This window comes from Miscanthus floridulus, chromosome 3 (assembly GCF_019320115.1).
Source record: "Miscanthus floridulus cultivar M001 chromosome 3, ASM1932011v1, whole genome shotgun sequence".
Classification (NCBI taxonomy): Eukaryota; Viridiplantae; Streptophyta; class Magnoliopsida; order Poales; family Poaceae; genus Miscanthus; species Miscanthus floridulus.
In genome coordinates, this window is record NC_089582.1 from 132,176,936 (window position 1) to 132,194,047 (window position 17,112).

The following is a 17,112-nucleotide window of genomic DNA, read 5'->3' on the forward strand; positions in this document are numbered from 1 at the left end:
TAAAACCATCTACTGGAGCTTCCCGGAAGGATATTGGCGAGTTCCATCTTCGAAGAGAAGCAAGCAAGACTTGAGAATGTGTCGAGAGAAGCTAGCAACACCGGCGGCCGGACACACGCGATAGTGGAAAAGGAAAAAGAGCCAAACGCGCAGAGCCGCAGAAGATCCAGAGACGGGAGAGAGGAATCCGTTAAATGATCGGGCAAATTTTTGCTTGGACCTCGGTAGAAAATCTTGCATTGTGAAGCAGTTGTTTCTCGCTGCGCTATCCTACGTTATAGGAACTTTTTTTTTTTCATTGGGACTGCCCTTACTGGACAGTGGTTACGGTCTCGTTACCTCGCGGTTGCAGCGTGATTTTGTCACTGCACTGTCAGGTTAGCTGAACGAGACGTTCCGTCGAGTAAGGGCCCCGCACGCTGACAGACTACCGAATGACACCCTGGGCACTTGCCCCTAATGACTGCTTCGCCGTTTGGACTGTCGAATTGCCTGTCTACTTAGAGCGTCGTCTGACGTGCCGGGTCGCCCGTCACCACCGAACCTGTCAACTGTCAAGGTTCAGCATCGACACAAGACGGCGTAGTCACCTGAGAACGGAAAGCTAGCGAGCCGCTTCGCACGGTTGTAGTCATACCGTTCTGCTATTGATTTTGATTTTGACCAATTACGGCATTATCACGCGCGAGAAAGCGACCGCAGCAACCGAAAGGAAAACAAAGCCAGGTGAGGTGGCCGCTACTTGACCACACACGCAGCCTGGCGCCTTCGCACACCTTTGCCCACAGTTCTGATAACGTATGTTTTCAGCCTTATAAACCTGTGGGTCCTTGGTAATTCTCTGCTTCGAGAAATAAGGAAAAAATGCAAATATGCAGTACTTCTTTTGAACGTCGAACACAGCAGGCACTCGAAAACCAATCATCAGATAGAATAGAATCAGACGAAAAGACTTCCTGAAATTAAACATCTGGAGGTCCACATTTGCCAAGAGAGTTTAACATTACATGCTCCATCAGGCATCTACTAACACACGCAAGTGGGATCAGCAGCAACAGCTCCACGGATCCACCAGCCGCCGCTCGCCCGCCACAATGCAGCAGCAGGGGGCAGCAGTATAAAACTTGCTTCAGAACAAGACCTAAACCTGTACAGATACAGAAAGAGAGAAGGGGAGAGCCCGTCTTGACTGTCATGCTCCTGAGCCACCAGAGACGGAGTGGATCATCGGCAACACGCCCACAGAGCACACGGCTGCCCCTGCACATACTTTGGTGGTTGACTGACAACAGCCGGGCGCTCTGAATGTGGTTTTGCTTCAGCAACCCTAGCTAGGATTGGACGAGGAACCAGTGAAAGGAGGGGACTGGTGTGATGGCCATCGGATCCTCTCTGGGGGGCAGGGAGCAGGGGCAGGATGCGCGATGAACGTTGGCATGTCTTGCCCCGGCATCAGAACTGAGACGCCTTTGGGGTAAACAGGTATCTGCAAGCATCATGAAGAAAGCGGTCAATGAGAATGTCTCAAGTGAGCCCACTGTGGCTAATGTGAAAAACAAAAATGTGGTATATTTCGATGGGGAAGCATGATATATTTTAGCAGAAACAAACACGCGAGATATTTTCATGGAACTGAAATCTGAAATCATGATATTTTCATACAAGAGCAAATGCTAACTTCATGATAATGAAGTCGAAAGGCTTCCATTTTCACAAGAAGAGGTTCTTGTGTAAACTGGCAAAAACTACAAGATCGAGGTATAGGGCAGTATTTTACACAGATGAGTTCAGCAGTTGCACAATAGATATGGTTTTTCTGCACTTGGTAATTTCGCTATGTCATGAGAAAACCAGGTCTAGAAGAGGCTATCAATCCTACTTGTAGTCACCATAGTTAAATAGGCAAAATGGTTCAGGCCAGATCCTCTAGTCTCCTGCAACATAGTTTAGCATTTAGTTTTTTCACACCTCCCCCAGTGAACACTAAAAGTCGATCCTGTGCACTGGTAAGCAGGAACTAATGCTGAACATGAGTTGAATACAGGTAGTTGTACTGTCCACTTTTGGGTACAGCACTACAGCTTGTCGATTCAGTGTGCTAGTTTGCTTACAAATTACAATTAATGTACTTTTCCACCACTGATACACTAGAACACAAGATGAAGTTAGCAAGCAGTTAGTGCAAAATTTTGATATTAGTTATCGCATGTAGTGCATAGTGCATACTTTTACATTACATTGTCTGAACTCTGCATAGCAAAGCAATAGACTTGAAATTGAAAATAAGGACAGTATGGATCTATCTGCCAGCCAGCTTCTACAGTAAACTGAAATGGATGTTTCAGTAGTTGGATAGGAAAAGTTCTAATTTTTCAAATTGTTTGAAGAACGTAATTTATATTTGTGGTTTGGTACACCTCTCATGAGAGTAAATGTTTTTTTTATCTCCATGGTCTAACCCACTACTACAACAGTAACTAAGTTCAACTGCTGATCCATCTTTTCCTCAAAAAAACAAAAAACAAACAAACAAAACTGGTGACCCATGTTAATAATAAGATGCTCCACATTACTAACAACTTTCAAGCAGCAAAAATGATGACTGCACCTGGGACCTTGTGTAGCTGTGGTCCTGTGGACAACCAAGGTTGCAATTCCTAAACTACACTGGGACCAAATTTTGGTGTGGCTGCAGACAAGGATGGGCCCTTGTCTGTTTGCTGCTGTCAGCCAAATTTCCCTCTCAATTCCATAACCCATGTTCTCCTTTCTGAAGGATTATAGGTCCCAATCTTTTATGGCTCATTCGCTATATATTCCTTCAGAGAAATATGAAGATTCTTGTCACAAAGTATACAGATGCATTAACTGAACTTAGCCATAGGATAAAAATTGGGGAAGATAGAGGGAACTTAGCCATTATCTACTCTAACCTCTCACGGCACTGAACAAGTACTTCTCCCCCACTTTCCAGAGACCAGTATAAATGGCAGCGCTACCAAAAGAAATTAGTAAGAACGAAATTTCTAAAAAAGTATTGATGCAAAAGCAGAGTATGTACATGATGGGCATATATGAAATTGGAGCAACCAACAATGGCATGCCCACTAAAATAATTAAACGACATGTCCTAATCTCTCGGATTACATCAGTCCTAGTAGAACTCAAGTGCATATTTGAACAACAGCTTCTATGTTTTGACAACACCAAAACGTCTACTAGAATGTGAATATCAGATAAAAATAGCTTCCTTTGCCCTTTTTTAGTAATGCAATGCATGACCTTTCCCTGTACACAGATAAACACCTAGTATTATGCAGCGAATCATAATAGGGGTGGTACTAATTTCTAAACCTACGGGACTGCAGTTGCACGATCTCTTTAACGGCCAGTTATTTAACAGCTACAGGTAAGACATCATTGCAGTTTCATCTTCCTCGCTAGGACTAGATGCCTTCGCTCCACTCCACCGCTGCATTATGTTCGAGCATGGCAGAGACTAGAGGACGACAAGAACCGGGGTCCGACAAGATTCGCAATCAGGTCCATCAGATGCGCAGACACACAGAATAGCGAAAAGCAAGCCACGCGAGAACAGAAAGCTGAGGAAAAAAGGCTAGGCGACGGAATGATTAAAGCGTGGCGCCATGGATGGGCGGGAGGCCAGGAGAGCGTGCGGGAACAGTGTGCCGTAGGAGCCAGTACCTCGAGGGACGCGTGGCCTTGGAGCTTCCTCGCCGCCTCGAGATCCGCGCCGGGGGCGGCGCCGCGCTCGCCGCCGCGGCCGAGGAAGAGGCGGAGGCGGCGCAGGATTCCCCGGGGCGGCGCGTGCCCGTGCCCGGGCCCGGGCGCGTGGGCGGGGGGGCGGAGGAAGTGCTCGAGGATGGCCATGGCGAGGAACATGGACACGAGGATGGCGGTGGCCACGAACCCGAACGACACCGCGCTCACGCCGCTGTCTAGCTGCCGCCACCGCATCTCCTCCGCCGCCGCGGCCGCAGCAGCCGCCGCCCTCGCGCCCGGCACGGCCGCCGGCGCCATCGCAGGCCCGCGCGCCACCGCAGCCATTCTTGTTATCCCGTCTCCAGCGACGCCGGTCACGGCCCGCGATGCGCCATTGCTGGCTCCCTTCGCTAGCAGTGGAGGTGTGGAGTGGCTTCCGAAACCGAAACCTTTATGGAGTTCCTGGCTTTCTCTGCCGCGTCGTCGCGCGCGTCGCGTGAGTCAGGACGAGGGGGCTGCGACTCTGCGAGGAGGGAAGGGGGGCCGGGCACGGAATACACGACGCGTCCCTTTTCCGCTGCGGCGCTGAGCAGCAAAGCAAGAGGGGAGGCCCGTTTGGAGTAGTACAACTGTACAAGGCGGGGCAAGGGGCATGAAAGGCATTTCGTCGCGACGGTGGATCGGTGATGCGCCCGCGGTGGCAACCGTGGCAGTGTGGCGGATTTTTTTTTTTTATTATATTCGAATCCGATTAAATGGGTTGAGATCTGTCCGTATCCGAGTTCAGATATCTAATATCCGATATCGTATCCGTATCCAAATACTCAAATCAGATATTTATGACGTCGATATCCAATCGTATCCTATCCGACATAGTTGACACTGTCCGTATTCGAATCCGAATCCGGACAGAAATATGAAAACAAATGTAACATCGGTGATATACATCCGTATCCAATCTGTTTTCATCCCTACTCGCACCAGCAGAGGTTCGGCCGGGGCCCGGGGCAGAATTTTTTTTTAATTTTAATATTTTTTGAAAACTAATTTTAAATCTAACACGGTCGATTTTTTTTAAAACTAACACTTTTGGCAACGCCTATTGTCCAGACGCGGCCAAATGCCTGTGTCGCGCCATGCATGGTGGTGCGGCAGAGGGCTGACGTGGCGGCAACCGGAATCGCTGACCGCTGACGGGGCAGGGCCTGCCGTGCCACCGATCTTGGCGCGGCACTGCCGCGCCCTGATCCGTGACGCGGCAGAGCCGAATAAATATCGCGAGCGAGCCCCCCGCCCGCACCCGCCCGCCCGCCCGCCCGCGCACGCGCCGGCCGCGCCATGAACGCCGGTGCGTCAAGGCCACCCGCTCCTAAGGTACGATTTCATGTTATTTTTATTATTATTGTTTTAGAATAATTAGTAATATAGGACAGTTAGAATTTTAGGATAGTTAGGTTAGTGAATATAGGATAATTAGTAATATAGGATTGTTATTGATTTATGATAGTGATTTAGGATAGTTAGGTTTGTGAATTTATTTGTGATTTACGTAGGTAGTTTTTAGGTTTGAGGTTGAAATTTTGGGTTTAGAGATTGATTAGATATTTATTATTTAGTTTATAGTTAGTTATTTAGTTAGAGATTTTGAGTATAGATACTAGTTTATAAATGTCGGTACTTACTAGTGTGTGATACGTCGATTTTGATGACTTCATGAAGTTTCGTCAAATGCTTATATTTCTAATGAAGTTGTTTATGTTACTAGTGCGTGATATGTCTGTTAATTTTACTTTGAATATATACATGTGCTTTCATATTGCATAACGAGTAGTTCAAATTTTGCAATGCTACATAATGTTAATTTAAATTTTGTTAATTTGAATACTCTAATGCTTTATTTATCAATTTGTAACAGTATAGCCTCCCCATGTAGCACCCGTTGTACCCCATTCTTAAGGTGGAGTACGACGACCAGCACCGAGCACACATCTTGAGTGACAACGACGCAGGGGTGGCCTTACCTCCTTTGAGGCCCCGCACGCACATCAGGACGCACCAGTGGGACGAGCGTTACGCGTCGTACATACGGTGTGCCGGCTTCCTCAAGCTTGTCCGTATTGTCAACCATGGTCTTCCGCCCCTTGACCCAGCACTACTTACTGCAGCTGTAGACAGGTGCGGGCGCATTCTTTGTACGTAAACTTTCTTGTAATAAATTTGAGACAACTAACAGTCGTTCTATTCTTATAACAGGTGGAGGCCTAAGACCCACACGTTCCACCTACCTTGTGGCAAGATGACCTTAACCATGCAGAACGTGAAGGCTATTTTTGGCCTTCGGCTGGGGGGACTTCTAGTGACAGATATAGTTGACAACGATCATTAGAGGGAGCTGGTGGCTCAGTTTACTGGCTTTCTTCCACCGGACGACGAGGCTTTCAAGAAAAATAAGTGAGAAATTAAAGCCTATTTAATACTTGCATTGTTTTCCTACAGCCATCGGGTCTCATGTTCTTTGGTAAATTTTAGGAAAAGTTCCAGTGTTTCGTCGTCCTAGATCACGGAGCGTTTTGATTACTTGGACCCACAGGCTGAGGAGGCTCTGATCGACAGGTTCTCTTGAGTGTGGCTCTGGCACTTTCTTGGTGCTTTCCTCTTCCTAGACGCCTCGGGCAACACCATCAGCTGGATCTTTCTTGATATACTGCGCCAGCCGTGGGAGAACATAGCGGCGTACAACTGGAGCAGCGTAGTCCTGGCATGGACGTATCGACAGCTATACGTTGCCTGACGTCGCACCTCAGGATATGCGAACCTTGGGGGATGCTCCTACCTACTCCAGGTTTGGTGTTGGGAACGATGGCCCGTTGGAAGGCCCCTTAATAATGGTTTACCGGTAAGTACTTCGGTTCACTATATTCTTCGAGACAGTTACATATGATGAGATTATTAATGGCTAATTCATTATCGTGTTTAATGCATCGATGAAAAGGGCATGATACACTTCCTACAGCTCTGTATATCTGGACGGAAGCAAAGTTAGTTAGAGAGAATACGAGGCGCAAGTACATGGAATACACGGACGGTCTCGACGTCCTGACACAGCACCAGGTTACGCTCTCTTTACTATCATACATGTGTCTTGTTCGATGTACACTATATCACAACCTAACTCAATTACGAAATTTCAGGTACATTGGTGTCCTTGGGATGCTCAGGAGCTCTAGTACTATCTTAGTTCTATCACTAGGGACGAGTCAGACGAGTATTGCTGCGACGTCCCTCTTATTTTCTTCCATATGGTTGAGATTCACTTGCCCATCAGGGTCTACAGATAGTTTGGAAGAATGACAGGCTGCCTACCACCGCTTTACTCCACCAACCAAGCATCATACGGATGTGTTATCGATTAATAACAAAGCTATAATTTAGAGGTGTGTGGTACAACTAACATCGTTTTGTTGCAGGTATGACCGCAGGAAGAGGTACAAGACCAAGGATTGGCGCATGACACACAGCGCGCACATCCATTCATGGCAGAACATGGTACGACATCCGGTCCATACGGGCCCTCCACACGACCAGCACACCTTCGACGAGTACCTGTGGTGGCTTCACAGGTCTACAAGGACACATATCAAGCCCCCGTACATTGAGGAGGTGATTGATGAGGACTCGGAGGAAGATGTCATCGAAGATGTGTACGATGTTACCACTGTGGAGGACACACAACTACAGAGAGTCCCACTTCAAAGATACGTGGTAAGATACTTAAATGGTACAATTTGTTATCCTTTTGGTACTAAGTATGTGTACTAAAATTGTTCAACCGCGTTTCTGTACCCAGGCGACATAATTGTCAAGGCTGTCCAATGAAGTAGCGTTTCGACTTCACGAGTCTAGAGGACAGAGGCCAGACGTTCTCACGGCTTTTGTGGAGGTAAACATAAACTTGTCCGTTCCGAAAATATTTGTTCAGTGTACATGCGTTTGGGAAATGCAGTAACTTTAACGTCTATTTATGCAGAAGGTGAAGAAGAGCTGCAGGAAGCTAGCTCAGAAGCTGAGCTGCATGGACACTCCTAATGAGGAACTGCCACTTCCGTCACGGTCGGGTGGCACGTCTTCAGTCTCTTTGAGGACACCAGCCGACTCTTCTCAGCAGATGACATGTGCCACTTTTGCGGTGCGTACACCACCACATCATAGCGCTGGGAAGGACCCTGCAACCGAGGACGACGAGGACGACGATAACGACGACGACGCCCCTCGGGCTTCCGCAGACAACACGACTAGTGGGACGATTGGACGCAGGACGAGATCGGCATGTCGCAGCTAGGTGGTGCCCCGCTTGGTACCCAAGGAGCCTCACAGGTACTAACAAAGGTAGTTTTTTAAATACGTATGCTCCATGAACTAACGATCATAAAGAATTATAAGTAATCGTGCGTATCATATACTTGCAGGGTACGAGCCGTACGCACCGTCGACGCGACCATACCGACGTTGGCTACACTCCCAATGTGTTGCCAACAAATCCGAAGAGACAGAGGCGTCCGAGGGATCCTTACACTCCTGGGTCTTAGTTTGTTAGGTCAAATTATTATTGGCGTCCAAAACTTGCAGGCTAAGTTGGTTGTGCTATATCGAACTTATGTTAAACCAATGAAAATATTATGTGGCAGCTTATGAACTTGCGCACGGACTTCATTTATTTGCTTCATATTCGTTTTTATGCGTCGCGGCAGCACTGCCGTCATGATTAGCTTTCCTGACGTCATAAGATACTACACAACAGATGAGCACCGAATAACAATTGAGGATCGCAGCTTTATAGTTGCATTTCTATCTATTCTATGGAGCTGAAAAGATAGACAGGGAGGAGGAGGCCAGAAGTCGAAAGCATCTGATGAACTTCCACGATGAGTGCGTACGTATATATCCTATGAGTTGTTAAAGAGCAACACCATGAGTCCACGAGTGCTTGTGATCGATTGATTCACCTATAATTAATGTGAGAGACGTGTAAGGGGGAACTGAAGACCAATCATTATGGTGGTTAGTATGAGCGACCGTTGAAAGGAAAAACACATGAAACGTACATCTGAATCGCGTGAAATATTCGGTTGCAAAAAGCTCGTCAACACAGAGCTCGACGCCGGCGCAAAGTTCGATGCCATGGAGTGACGGGGTGGTCGCTGATGCGAAGTTCATTGGCGGCACAGACCTCGGTAGTGGCCGCAATAGGTGGATGGACGTGTGGCCGCGACGAGTGGCGGTGTTCCAAGCACGAGGCACGGTGGAGGCGGTAAACCGTCCAGGTACCACCGCGCCATGCGCCGTGGCGCGGCACTGCCGCGCCAAGATCGGTGGTGCGGCAGACCTTGCCCCATCAACGGTCAGCGATTCCGATCGTCGCCACGTCAGCCCTCTGCCGCGCCACCATACATGACGCGGCACAGACATTTGGCCACACCTATTGTCCTGGTGCGGCCAAAAGTATTAGTTTAAAAAAAAACTAACCGTATTATATTTAAAATTAATTTTCAAAAAAATGTTAAAATTAAAAAAAAAATCCTGGAGCGCCGGCACGGGCGCGGCTCGGCGCCTCGGCTCCGATGTATTTTCTCACTGGTGCCAGAATTGCCCCTAATCTCGTCAGGGTTCGAGCAACCCACAGACTGGATTCGAGAATTGCCCCAGTCCTAGCTGTATTATATTATCCGAGAACTCGTTACACGAACCAACAGTCCTGTAAACCCTGAAACAGTGCCATGCTCGCCTAGTCGCCTCCCACGAAAATGAACTCCGGTTGATCTCTTCTCACGACCCTAGTCGCTGGAACCTGGAAGGCTCGTCCCGTAACCGTAATCCCGATGAAGATGGCAAAAAGTTCACTTTCACGGCACAGGCGGCTTGCGACGTTTGGCAATAACCGTTATTTCTTTTAACCCATGGCACAAAAGTATGTGCCATATTATCTGGAGTACTCTGTTATCATTAGTGTAGATGAAGAGTTGTACTTCAAGAAAAAAGAAGATGAAGACGAGGATGAGGATCGACATATAGGCCTGAATATAAAAGCGCACACATGTTATTTACTCCCTCTATTCTAAATTACAAAATAGTTTTTCTAGATACATTAATTTTATTTATATATTTCGACATAGTGTATATCTAAGTGTGTAGCAAAAGCTACGTATCTGTAAAAATCAAAACATTTTATAATTTGGAATGAAGGGTGGACAAATTAGTTCGTGACGTGCTCAAGTAATTGTATATGATACCATTTCGAGATGGCACATTGGCATCGATGTTCAAAATAAGTTGTATACTTTTTCATGCAAAACCCTTTTTTTCATGGTTTCATTAGTGTAAAATCACCTCTCATAAAAATTACTTCGTATGTGGTGAGAAAAAGCTACCTAGCTACTCATGTATTATGGTATGGTTTGGTAGAGCTCTAGGAGGCTCCGGGTCTGGTCCTTCTTTGCAATGCAATGGGGAGTTGTTTCTTTTTTTTTCTCTCTCTTTCCAAAATGAACTAGGAGTCGACTAAGTCACTATACGACTTCAGCTTCGACTCCGACAACAACTTCTGTGGAGGAGTCAGACCAAACACATTAGGAAGAGAGACTGTTCTCTAGTGAACAAGGAGCCAGAGCCGGAGGTGCCTCAAGTGCTTCATCTCCTCTGCCATACCAAACAAGCGCTATTTTTAGCCTCACCGACTCCAACTCCTTTGTGCACTGTTGCAAAGAGCGAAACTTCCAAAGCCATGACAAACAGAGTCCATATTCACTGCGTTCGGCTGTTCAGGTCTCGAATTGTTTCAGCTTGTTTCAGCTTATTCTCTCTCACAAAACACTATTGAATCATCCAGAACCATCCAAAATCCACTGTTACCTGCACCAGCCGAACACCTTGATTATTTCTCTTTTTAATTTAATGTTTTGTTTGCTCGGCGCCACTTAAATATGACCCCAATTGGATTATCTAAAGAACTTTCACCAGCCCTACGCCTCTACGTGATCCAGATAGAACCATAAGCTTTCGGAAACAGCTTTTAACAGTCTCTAGACAACTTCACAATTCATCTCTCCTGGCTTTTAACATCCGCGATCCACACAGAGCTTTAACAATCTTTAGCCGATCCTTTCAGGCCTGCTTTGGTGATTGGACTTGGACGTCTTGAATGCCTTGACCCTATGGTCTGCTGCTACTCTGGTTTCGGCTAGAGGCTTGAGGCATACTAGAGGGTGCAGGGACGAAGCTTGAAAAAAATTTAGGGAAGGCTGAACAAAAGAATGGAGGCTTTTTTATCTTCTCTTAACCTTAGCCCCTCCTACCTAATACATATATGCATAAAATTTTAAAAAAGGGCTTAGGGGGACTCCACATGCCCAGGATGGGTAGGGGGGGCTAGAGCCCCCCTAGCCCCACCGCTGGCTCCGTGCATGAGAGGGTGCAAGTTTTATATGAAAATGATTTGAAGTATGAACTGACGTACCAACTATCCAACTCCAGTTTCTAAATAGTGGGCAACTATAATTTCACTATGATTTATAGTTACTGTAATTGGACTATATTTGAAGAAAAAAAAGCTCATATGTTGCCACATTCATATTCATGAATATTACGTATTATATGAGATATAACAGTTAAGTGTAACGTTGAAGACTATGTCGAGTCAAGCAATGCCTTAAATATAAACGGGAAGTATTATGAAACGGAGGTTATGACACAATACTCCCCGTTTTCACAGTACTTGAAAGAATCTTCAGAGGAAAGAGACCCGCGTAGCAAGGGATCGGAGGATGCAATGCATAACATATTTGGGTTAGTTCAGTTGACCCTTTTACAGAACTTGAAAGAATCTTCAGAGGAAAGATACATACATGACTGTAAGGTGCATGTAAACATTGGCCAATGGCTGTAGCTGTACCGTGTACGTGCTACCAGTGGCGGAGCCAGGATTTATAGTCAGAGGGGCCGGTCGTCAGGAATTATACCTAGGGGGGCCGGCTCGATCTTTTTTATTGCGATAATTTTATTATCTAGTTGTGTTTTGTATGATTATATTATCTAGAAGATATTAATAGGTATATATGACAAGAGTTTTATATAATCTTCCTCTTAATATAAATAAAAAATATTAAGCCATACTACTAATTTTTTTTTGTTGTCAAACATTGGGGGGGGTGGGGGGGGGGGGGGGGGGGGCATGGCCCCTGCCAGCCCCCCCTTGGCTCCGCCAGTGCGTGCTACCTAGAGCAGCTGTTGAAGTTCTCGTTGGCTAGAGAGCAAGCCGAGCGCGGATGGCAACAAGAGCTCAGATCTGCAGGATGCAGGCCACCCTGGCAGATAATGACCTTCGATTAGTAGTGTCACCATCACTAAACAAACTGGTCTAACGAACCTTATCGTGACACAGGAGTAAAATCTAAACAAACGAGCGTCTCCCTCGCCACTTCCACCGGTACATGATGGGGGCGAACAAGGCTCGAAGCACGCTGCCCTGGATGAGTCATCCGATCGGAGCCAGGACAAGCATATCCTTCCGACGCCTGTCACTCTAACCAAAGGCAAGTGTCATTTGGCCGCGCGACCCTGCGCCCACCTGAGTACCTGACCCCGATCACGCACTTCGCTGCATGCGGCTGCTGGCTCGATGCATGGCGTAAAAGAGGCTCCGTTTTCCGTCAGCTACGTCAACGAGTGGGACAAAAACTTTTGAAGCTTTGCGACTTTGAGAGTTCTACTACTTGACGAGGAGAAAGGGCCCGCGTACCAAGGGAGGATCGATGCTCGCGAAACGGCGAAAGTAATTAACTCCGTATGTGTTGAGAGGCTCGTCGTCGTCGTCCAAATGAGCGGCGCTACGGGACTTGTTTGTTGTTCAGAGGCTGTTCCGCTCGATCTTGCCTGTGATTGTCTGGCGTCGCTTAGCGAGTTAGCACCACAAGCGAACAAAAGTCACAGGGTCATGCTTGATCCTCGACCTCTCGATCCGGTACTTTTGACATCGAAGAGACGCTGCCTGCACGGCGCAACAGCACAAGTAACACCACCGTTTTGGACGATCAGAGTCAACAAAACGGTAAGTCTTAATTTGTCTTGGGCCATGTTTAGATTGCAAAAAATTGCAACCCAATGAATAGTAGCGCTTTCGTCTTATTTGGTAAATATTGTCCAATCGTGGACCAACTAAGCTCAAAAGATCCATCTTGTGATTTCCATCTAAACTGTGCAATTAGTTATTTTTTTACCTACATTTAATGCTCCATGCAAGCGGCTAAAAATTGATGTGACGAAGAGAAAGTGAAAAAACTTGGAATTTGGAGGTGATCTAAACAAGGCCTTGGTTCGTCGAACTCGAATCCAAGGAGGCAGAAGCATATAGAGATTAGGAGTAGACGATCCAGAAGGAAGTCTTCAGTCTTCTGTCATCCTTTCCTTCCTCGGTCCTCCGTAGAAAAATGTTCGTGCGCCCAGCACACTAGTTTAAGGGCGGCGGTATGCAGAACGGGGAGCACCCCTCGTGCAGATCAGTAGGAGCTCCATAAATCCCGCGGGCTCGGTACACGCATCCCCAACTGGCATAGCCCCCGGATGCATGGCCTGGCCGGGCTTACCTGCTACTTGGAGTATATCCATGGCAGGAAGAAAGACAACAACTGTACTGTGCTGCCCCAATCATGGTTACACGCTGCATTTCCGAGTTACCGAGTCTTAGCAGGAAGAAACACTCATGCTCTGGAAAAGAGAGGGCAGCATGTTCGCTTGCTCGTGGATTATAAGCTAAAATAGTATTTTTCTCTCACACCAAACCAGTCAGCAGTAAATAATCTACGATCGTTTACGACGAAATGAACCAGCATGTGCTAGTGGCGGTCGGTAGCACCGTTTGGACTTACTGACATGCGAGGCATGCGTAGATCAGATGGATTGATTTGGCCCTTGTTTAGTCGTAGGAATTTGGATTTTGGGGCTACTATAGCACGTTCGTTTTTATTTGGCAAATAGTGTTCAAACATGGACTAATTAGGCTCAAAACGTTCGTCTCGCAATTTCCTACCAAACTGTGCAATTAGTTTTTCTTTTCGTCTACATTTAATGCTCCATGCACGAGCCGCAAATATTCGATGTGACAGGTACTGTAGCAACTTTTTAGAAGTTGGGGTGAAACTAAAAGGGCTTGACGGAGACGAGGACTGCATGAGCGCGTGGCGTGACATCCGGAATCACCGCCTAATCAAAAGCCCAGCAACAAGCCTAGAGCAGTGATTGCCTGATTGGACATGGGATTAGCCGATTAACAGTTGAGTTGATGAGGGGTGCAGTGCAGGGCAGCGCGGCGATCCAGGTTGGGCGCGCGTGTGAGAGTGATGGCGATGCGTGACAGCGTGAGCGTGAGCCCTGCCCCTGCGCCCCTCTGCCCTTGCCGGTGCCAGGTGGAGACGGCGTGGTCGATCAGGGAACCAGGGGGCAGGCGGGGTGCCGCGGCAAGCGGCATGGAGGCAGGCAGCCACCCGCCGCTCGGAGTGGGGGTGTCGGGCGGAACGCCGTGCCGGTGGTTTCATGGGCAGCGCAGGCCATGGCAGTCTGTCTGCTTGGCGCCGCCCTGCCCCTGCGCCTGCGCGTCCCCCACCGGGGCCCTCGATCCGTCGCAGTCCAGTCCACCATGGCCCTGGCCCAGACCCCTCCGTCCCGTTGATGTGGTCATACTAGCCCAGCAGAGTGCTTGGGCCTACGGAAAGAGAAAGTGAGGCCCATGCCGCAGACCAACATTGTCGAAACCGCGTCGGCTTGTAGCCCAACTGCCTCGGAGCACCAGTCGAACACCGCCACGACGGCGACATCAGCAACGGCCGCTTCCAATCCCCGCGCACGGGCCATAGCGTCGTGCGCCTGGATCCTGATCAGTATTTCCCTCCATAAAACAAGACTGTTCTCAGACACAAACCGAACACACGAAAGGCCGCATCCGTCGAGTCGTTTCCCAACCGCTTCAATCCAACTCCGCTGCGGTGGTGTCGAACCATGGCGAAGCGATCGGTCTCCCGAGCCCAGCAGTGTGCCGGCCCTAAGGTAGCCCACGAGGTGCGACGGTCCAGGGCCCAAGTGAAGTGAAGGAGGGGCTCAAGTCCAGGTATACAAATCCTTAGGTTCTATAGTTCATTAGGCATTAGTAAACTAATAAGAAGAGAGACATAGAACTGGCGAGACGGTCTAAAAAGACAACATTGACATTTCTTTCCTAGTTTCCTTTCTCCACGACTATCGGGTAGAGAGGAGGCGAGGAATCACGCTGCACACAACACACTCTGATCGTGAGTTCGGGACGTGCGCCTTACACGCGCGGAGCTGGCGAGCCACGCCGCCGAGAAGAACTAGAATACCAGAGACACGGACACGGCGCACGAGGACGGCGACCAGGCAGGGCTCCACGACGATGACATCTTGATTCTTTGCTTCTTATGAATTGCGATCACCGATTAGTTGTTTAGGCTCAAGGTATTTTTTCCTTTTTATTTTTAATTCAAATTAATTATTTGTATAGTATTTCAAGGTATTCGATAATTATCAGACATGTTAAATTAAAAATATGTTATTAAATTTGCTTTTGTTTTGTAAGTAAAATTAGCGTCTATATATTATAAGATTTTATACATGGTCAAGAGGGGCTATTACGACGAGATCGCCGGATCACCGGAGGGCCCTTAAAATCGTAGCACCGGCACTCAGCCCAGATACCTTCCCGTCGGTCGAAGCGGCGATCGAGTGCCCTTCTCCATGCACCTCGCACCTGGTCTGCTAACCTCTCTTGGGGGATGAAACGCCGGCGCACCGCGCGTCCAGACAGGCGTGTGCATTTATCAGCTGGTTCCGGTCGATATTACACGGTTGGAATCCTGCCTTTTCTTTTTTATAGAAACTCAACTAATCCGTTCAGTAGGAGCGAAAGAAGGGACTGGGCGAACCTTGGAGACGGACCAGCCGGCCTGATCGCGGAGCTCGTCCTAGCAAAAGACGTGGCTGACTACGTCCGCTTCCGCGCCGTGTGCCGCGCGTGGCGGCGGTGCTCCCCGGATCCGCGATCGCAGCGCTGCTTCGGTGATAGCCGCTACCACCCCCGGCTGTGGATCATGCTCGACAAGGCCGCGGCGCGCACCCGCCGCCGCCGCTTCCTCAACCTCTCCACCGGCGAGTGTGTCCGGATGGACCTCCCGGAGCTGGAGAAGCACGCGTTGCTCGCGCTCACCCCCGAGGGCCTCATCCTGCTGCTCGACGAGCCCACCCGCGTTGTCCGCCTGCTTAACCCGCTCACGCGCCAGCTCACCGATCTGCCGCCGGTGACCGCGCTGCTGAAACCGGAGTGTCAGCTAGACAGGAATCTAGGAAAGATTATCAAGGTCGATGGCGCCGGCATCGTCGATGATGCCTCCACGGTGGCAGTCAGCTTCGGTTGCCCCAAAGTGCTCGTCGTCGCTAAGCCCGGCGACGAGCGCTGGGCCTTGGTTGACAGCAGCAGACGCTTCCGATCGGTTTTACCGTTCGCAGGTCGCTTCTACTGTGCCACCCGCGGGGGCATCGAGGTTCTGAACGCCAGCACAAACCAGCAGGAGACGCCGAGGCTGCTGACGGCCATCGACTGGGGCCGGTCATTACATGTCTCTGAAATGATGAACGATAGTCTTCACCTGGTGGATAACGCCGGGGACTTGATGCTGGTGCACCGCATGTTGCGATGCACCCATATCGATACCTACGAGAGGAGGTGGGCGGTGTACAGGGTGGATTTGGACGGCGGCGTCCTGGTTCCGGCCAAGAGTCTCGGCGGGCGAGCGGTGTTCGTGGGCTTCTTCCGCACGGTTTCTGTGTCGGTGGACGCCTTTGATATCGCTGCTGATACTCTCTACTTTGGGTACGAGTGTGGTGGTGATGCCTCGTACAATCTTGGGAGCTGAGAAGCCACTTAGCCCTTGTTTAGTTTCATCTAATATCCAAAAAATGCTACAGTACCTATCACATTGAATGTTTGTGGCCCGTGTATGGAGTATTAAATGTAGACGAAAAAAAAACTAATTGCATAGTTTGGTGGGAAATTACGAGACGAACGTTTTGAGCCTAATTAATCCATGTTTGAACACTATTTGCCAAATAAAAACGAACGTGCTACAGTAGTCCCAAATTCCAACTTCCTAGAACTGTAACACAGCCTTACTACCGCGATGTCATCGTGGAACCTTGTGATTGTGATGACACTGACGAACCTTGCCACCACGACATCTCTTATTATCAAACCGGGGGACTTTGGCCGTCGCTCAGGCTGGCCACGTCGCCCCGAAATCCGCTGTCCGTCCGATTCGCCGATCGACGGCCCGT

The 17,112-nt window shown here is 48.6% G+C and overlaps 2 protein-coding genes across 2 annotated transcripts; one reads left to right on the forward strand and one right to left on the reverse strand.

Moving 5' to 3' along the window:
• Positions 1-941: 941 nt before the first annotated feature.
• LOC136546986 (uncharacterized) lies at positions 942-4,293 on the reverse strand. The gene is made up of 2 exons (XM_066538954.1): positions 3,706-4,293; positions 942-1,486 (listed from the first exon to the last, which is right to left on the reverse strand). Exons 1-2 carry the CDS (start codon positions 4,066-4,068, stop codon positions 1,328-1,330), a joined length of 522 nt encoding a protein of 173 aa, XP_066395051.1. The 5' UTR covers positions 4,069-4,293; the 3' UTR covers positions 942-1,327.
• Positions 4,110-16,694, forward strand: LOC136544457 (uncharacterized). Its single transcript, XM_066536614.1, has 4 exons — positions 4,110-4,219; positions 7,191-7,485; positions 7,751-7,833; positions 15,659-16,694. Exons 1-4 carry the CDS (start codon positions 4,110-4,112, stop codon positions 16,692-16,694), a joined length of 1,524 nt encoding a protein of 507 aa, XP_066392711.1.
• Positions 16,695-17,112: the final 418 nt, after the last annotated feature.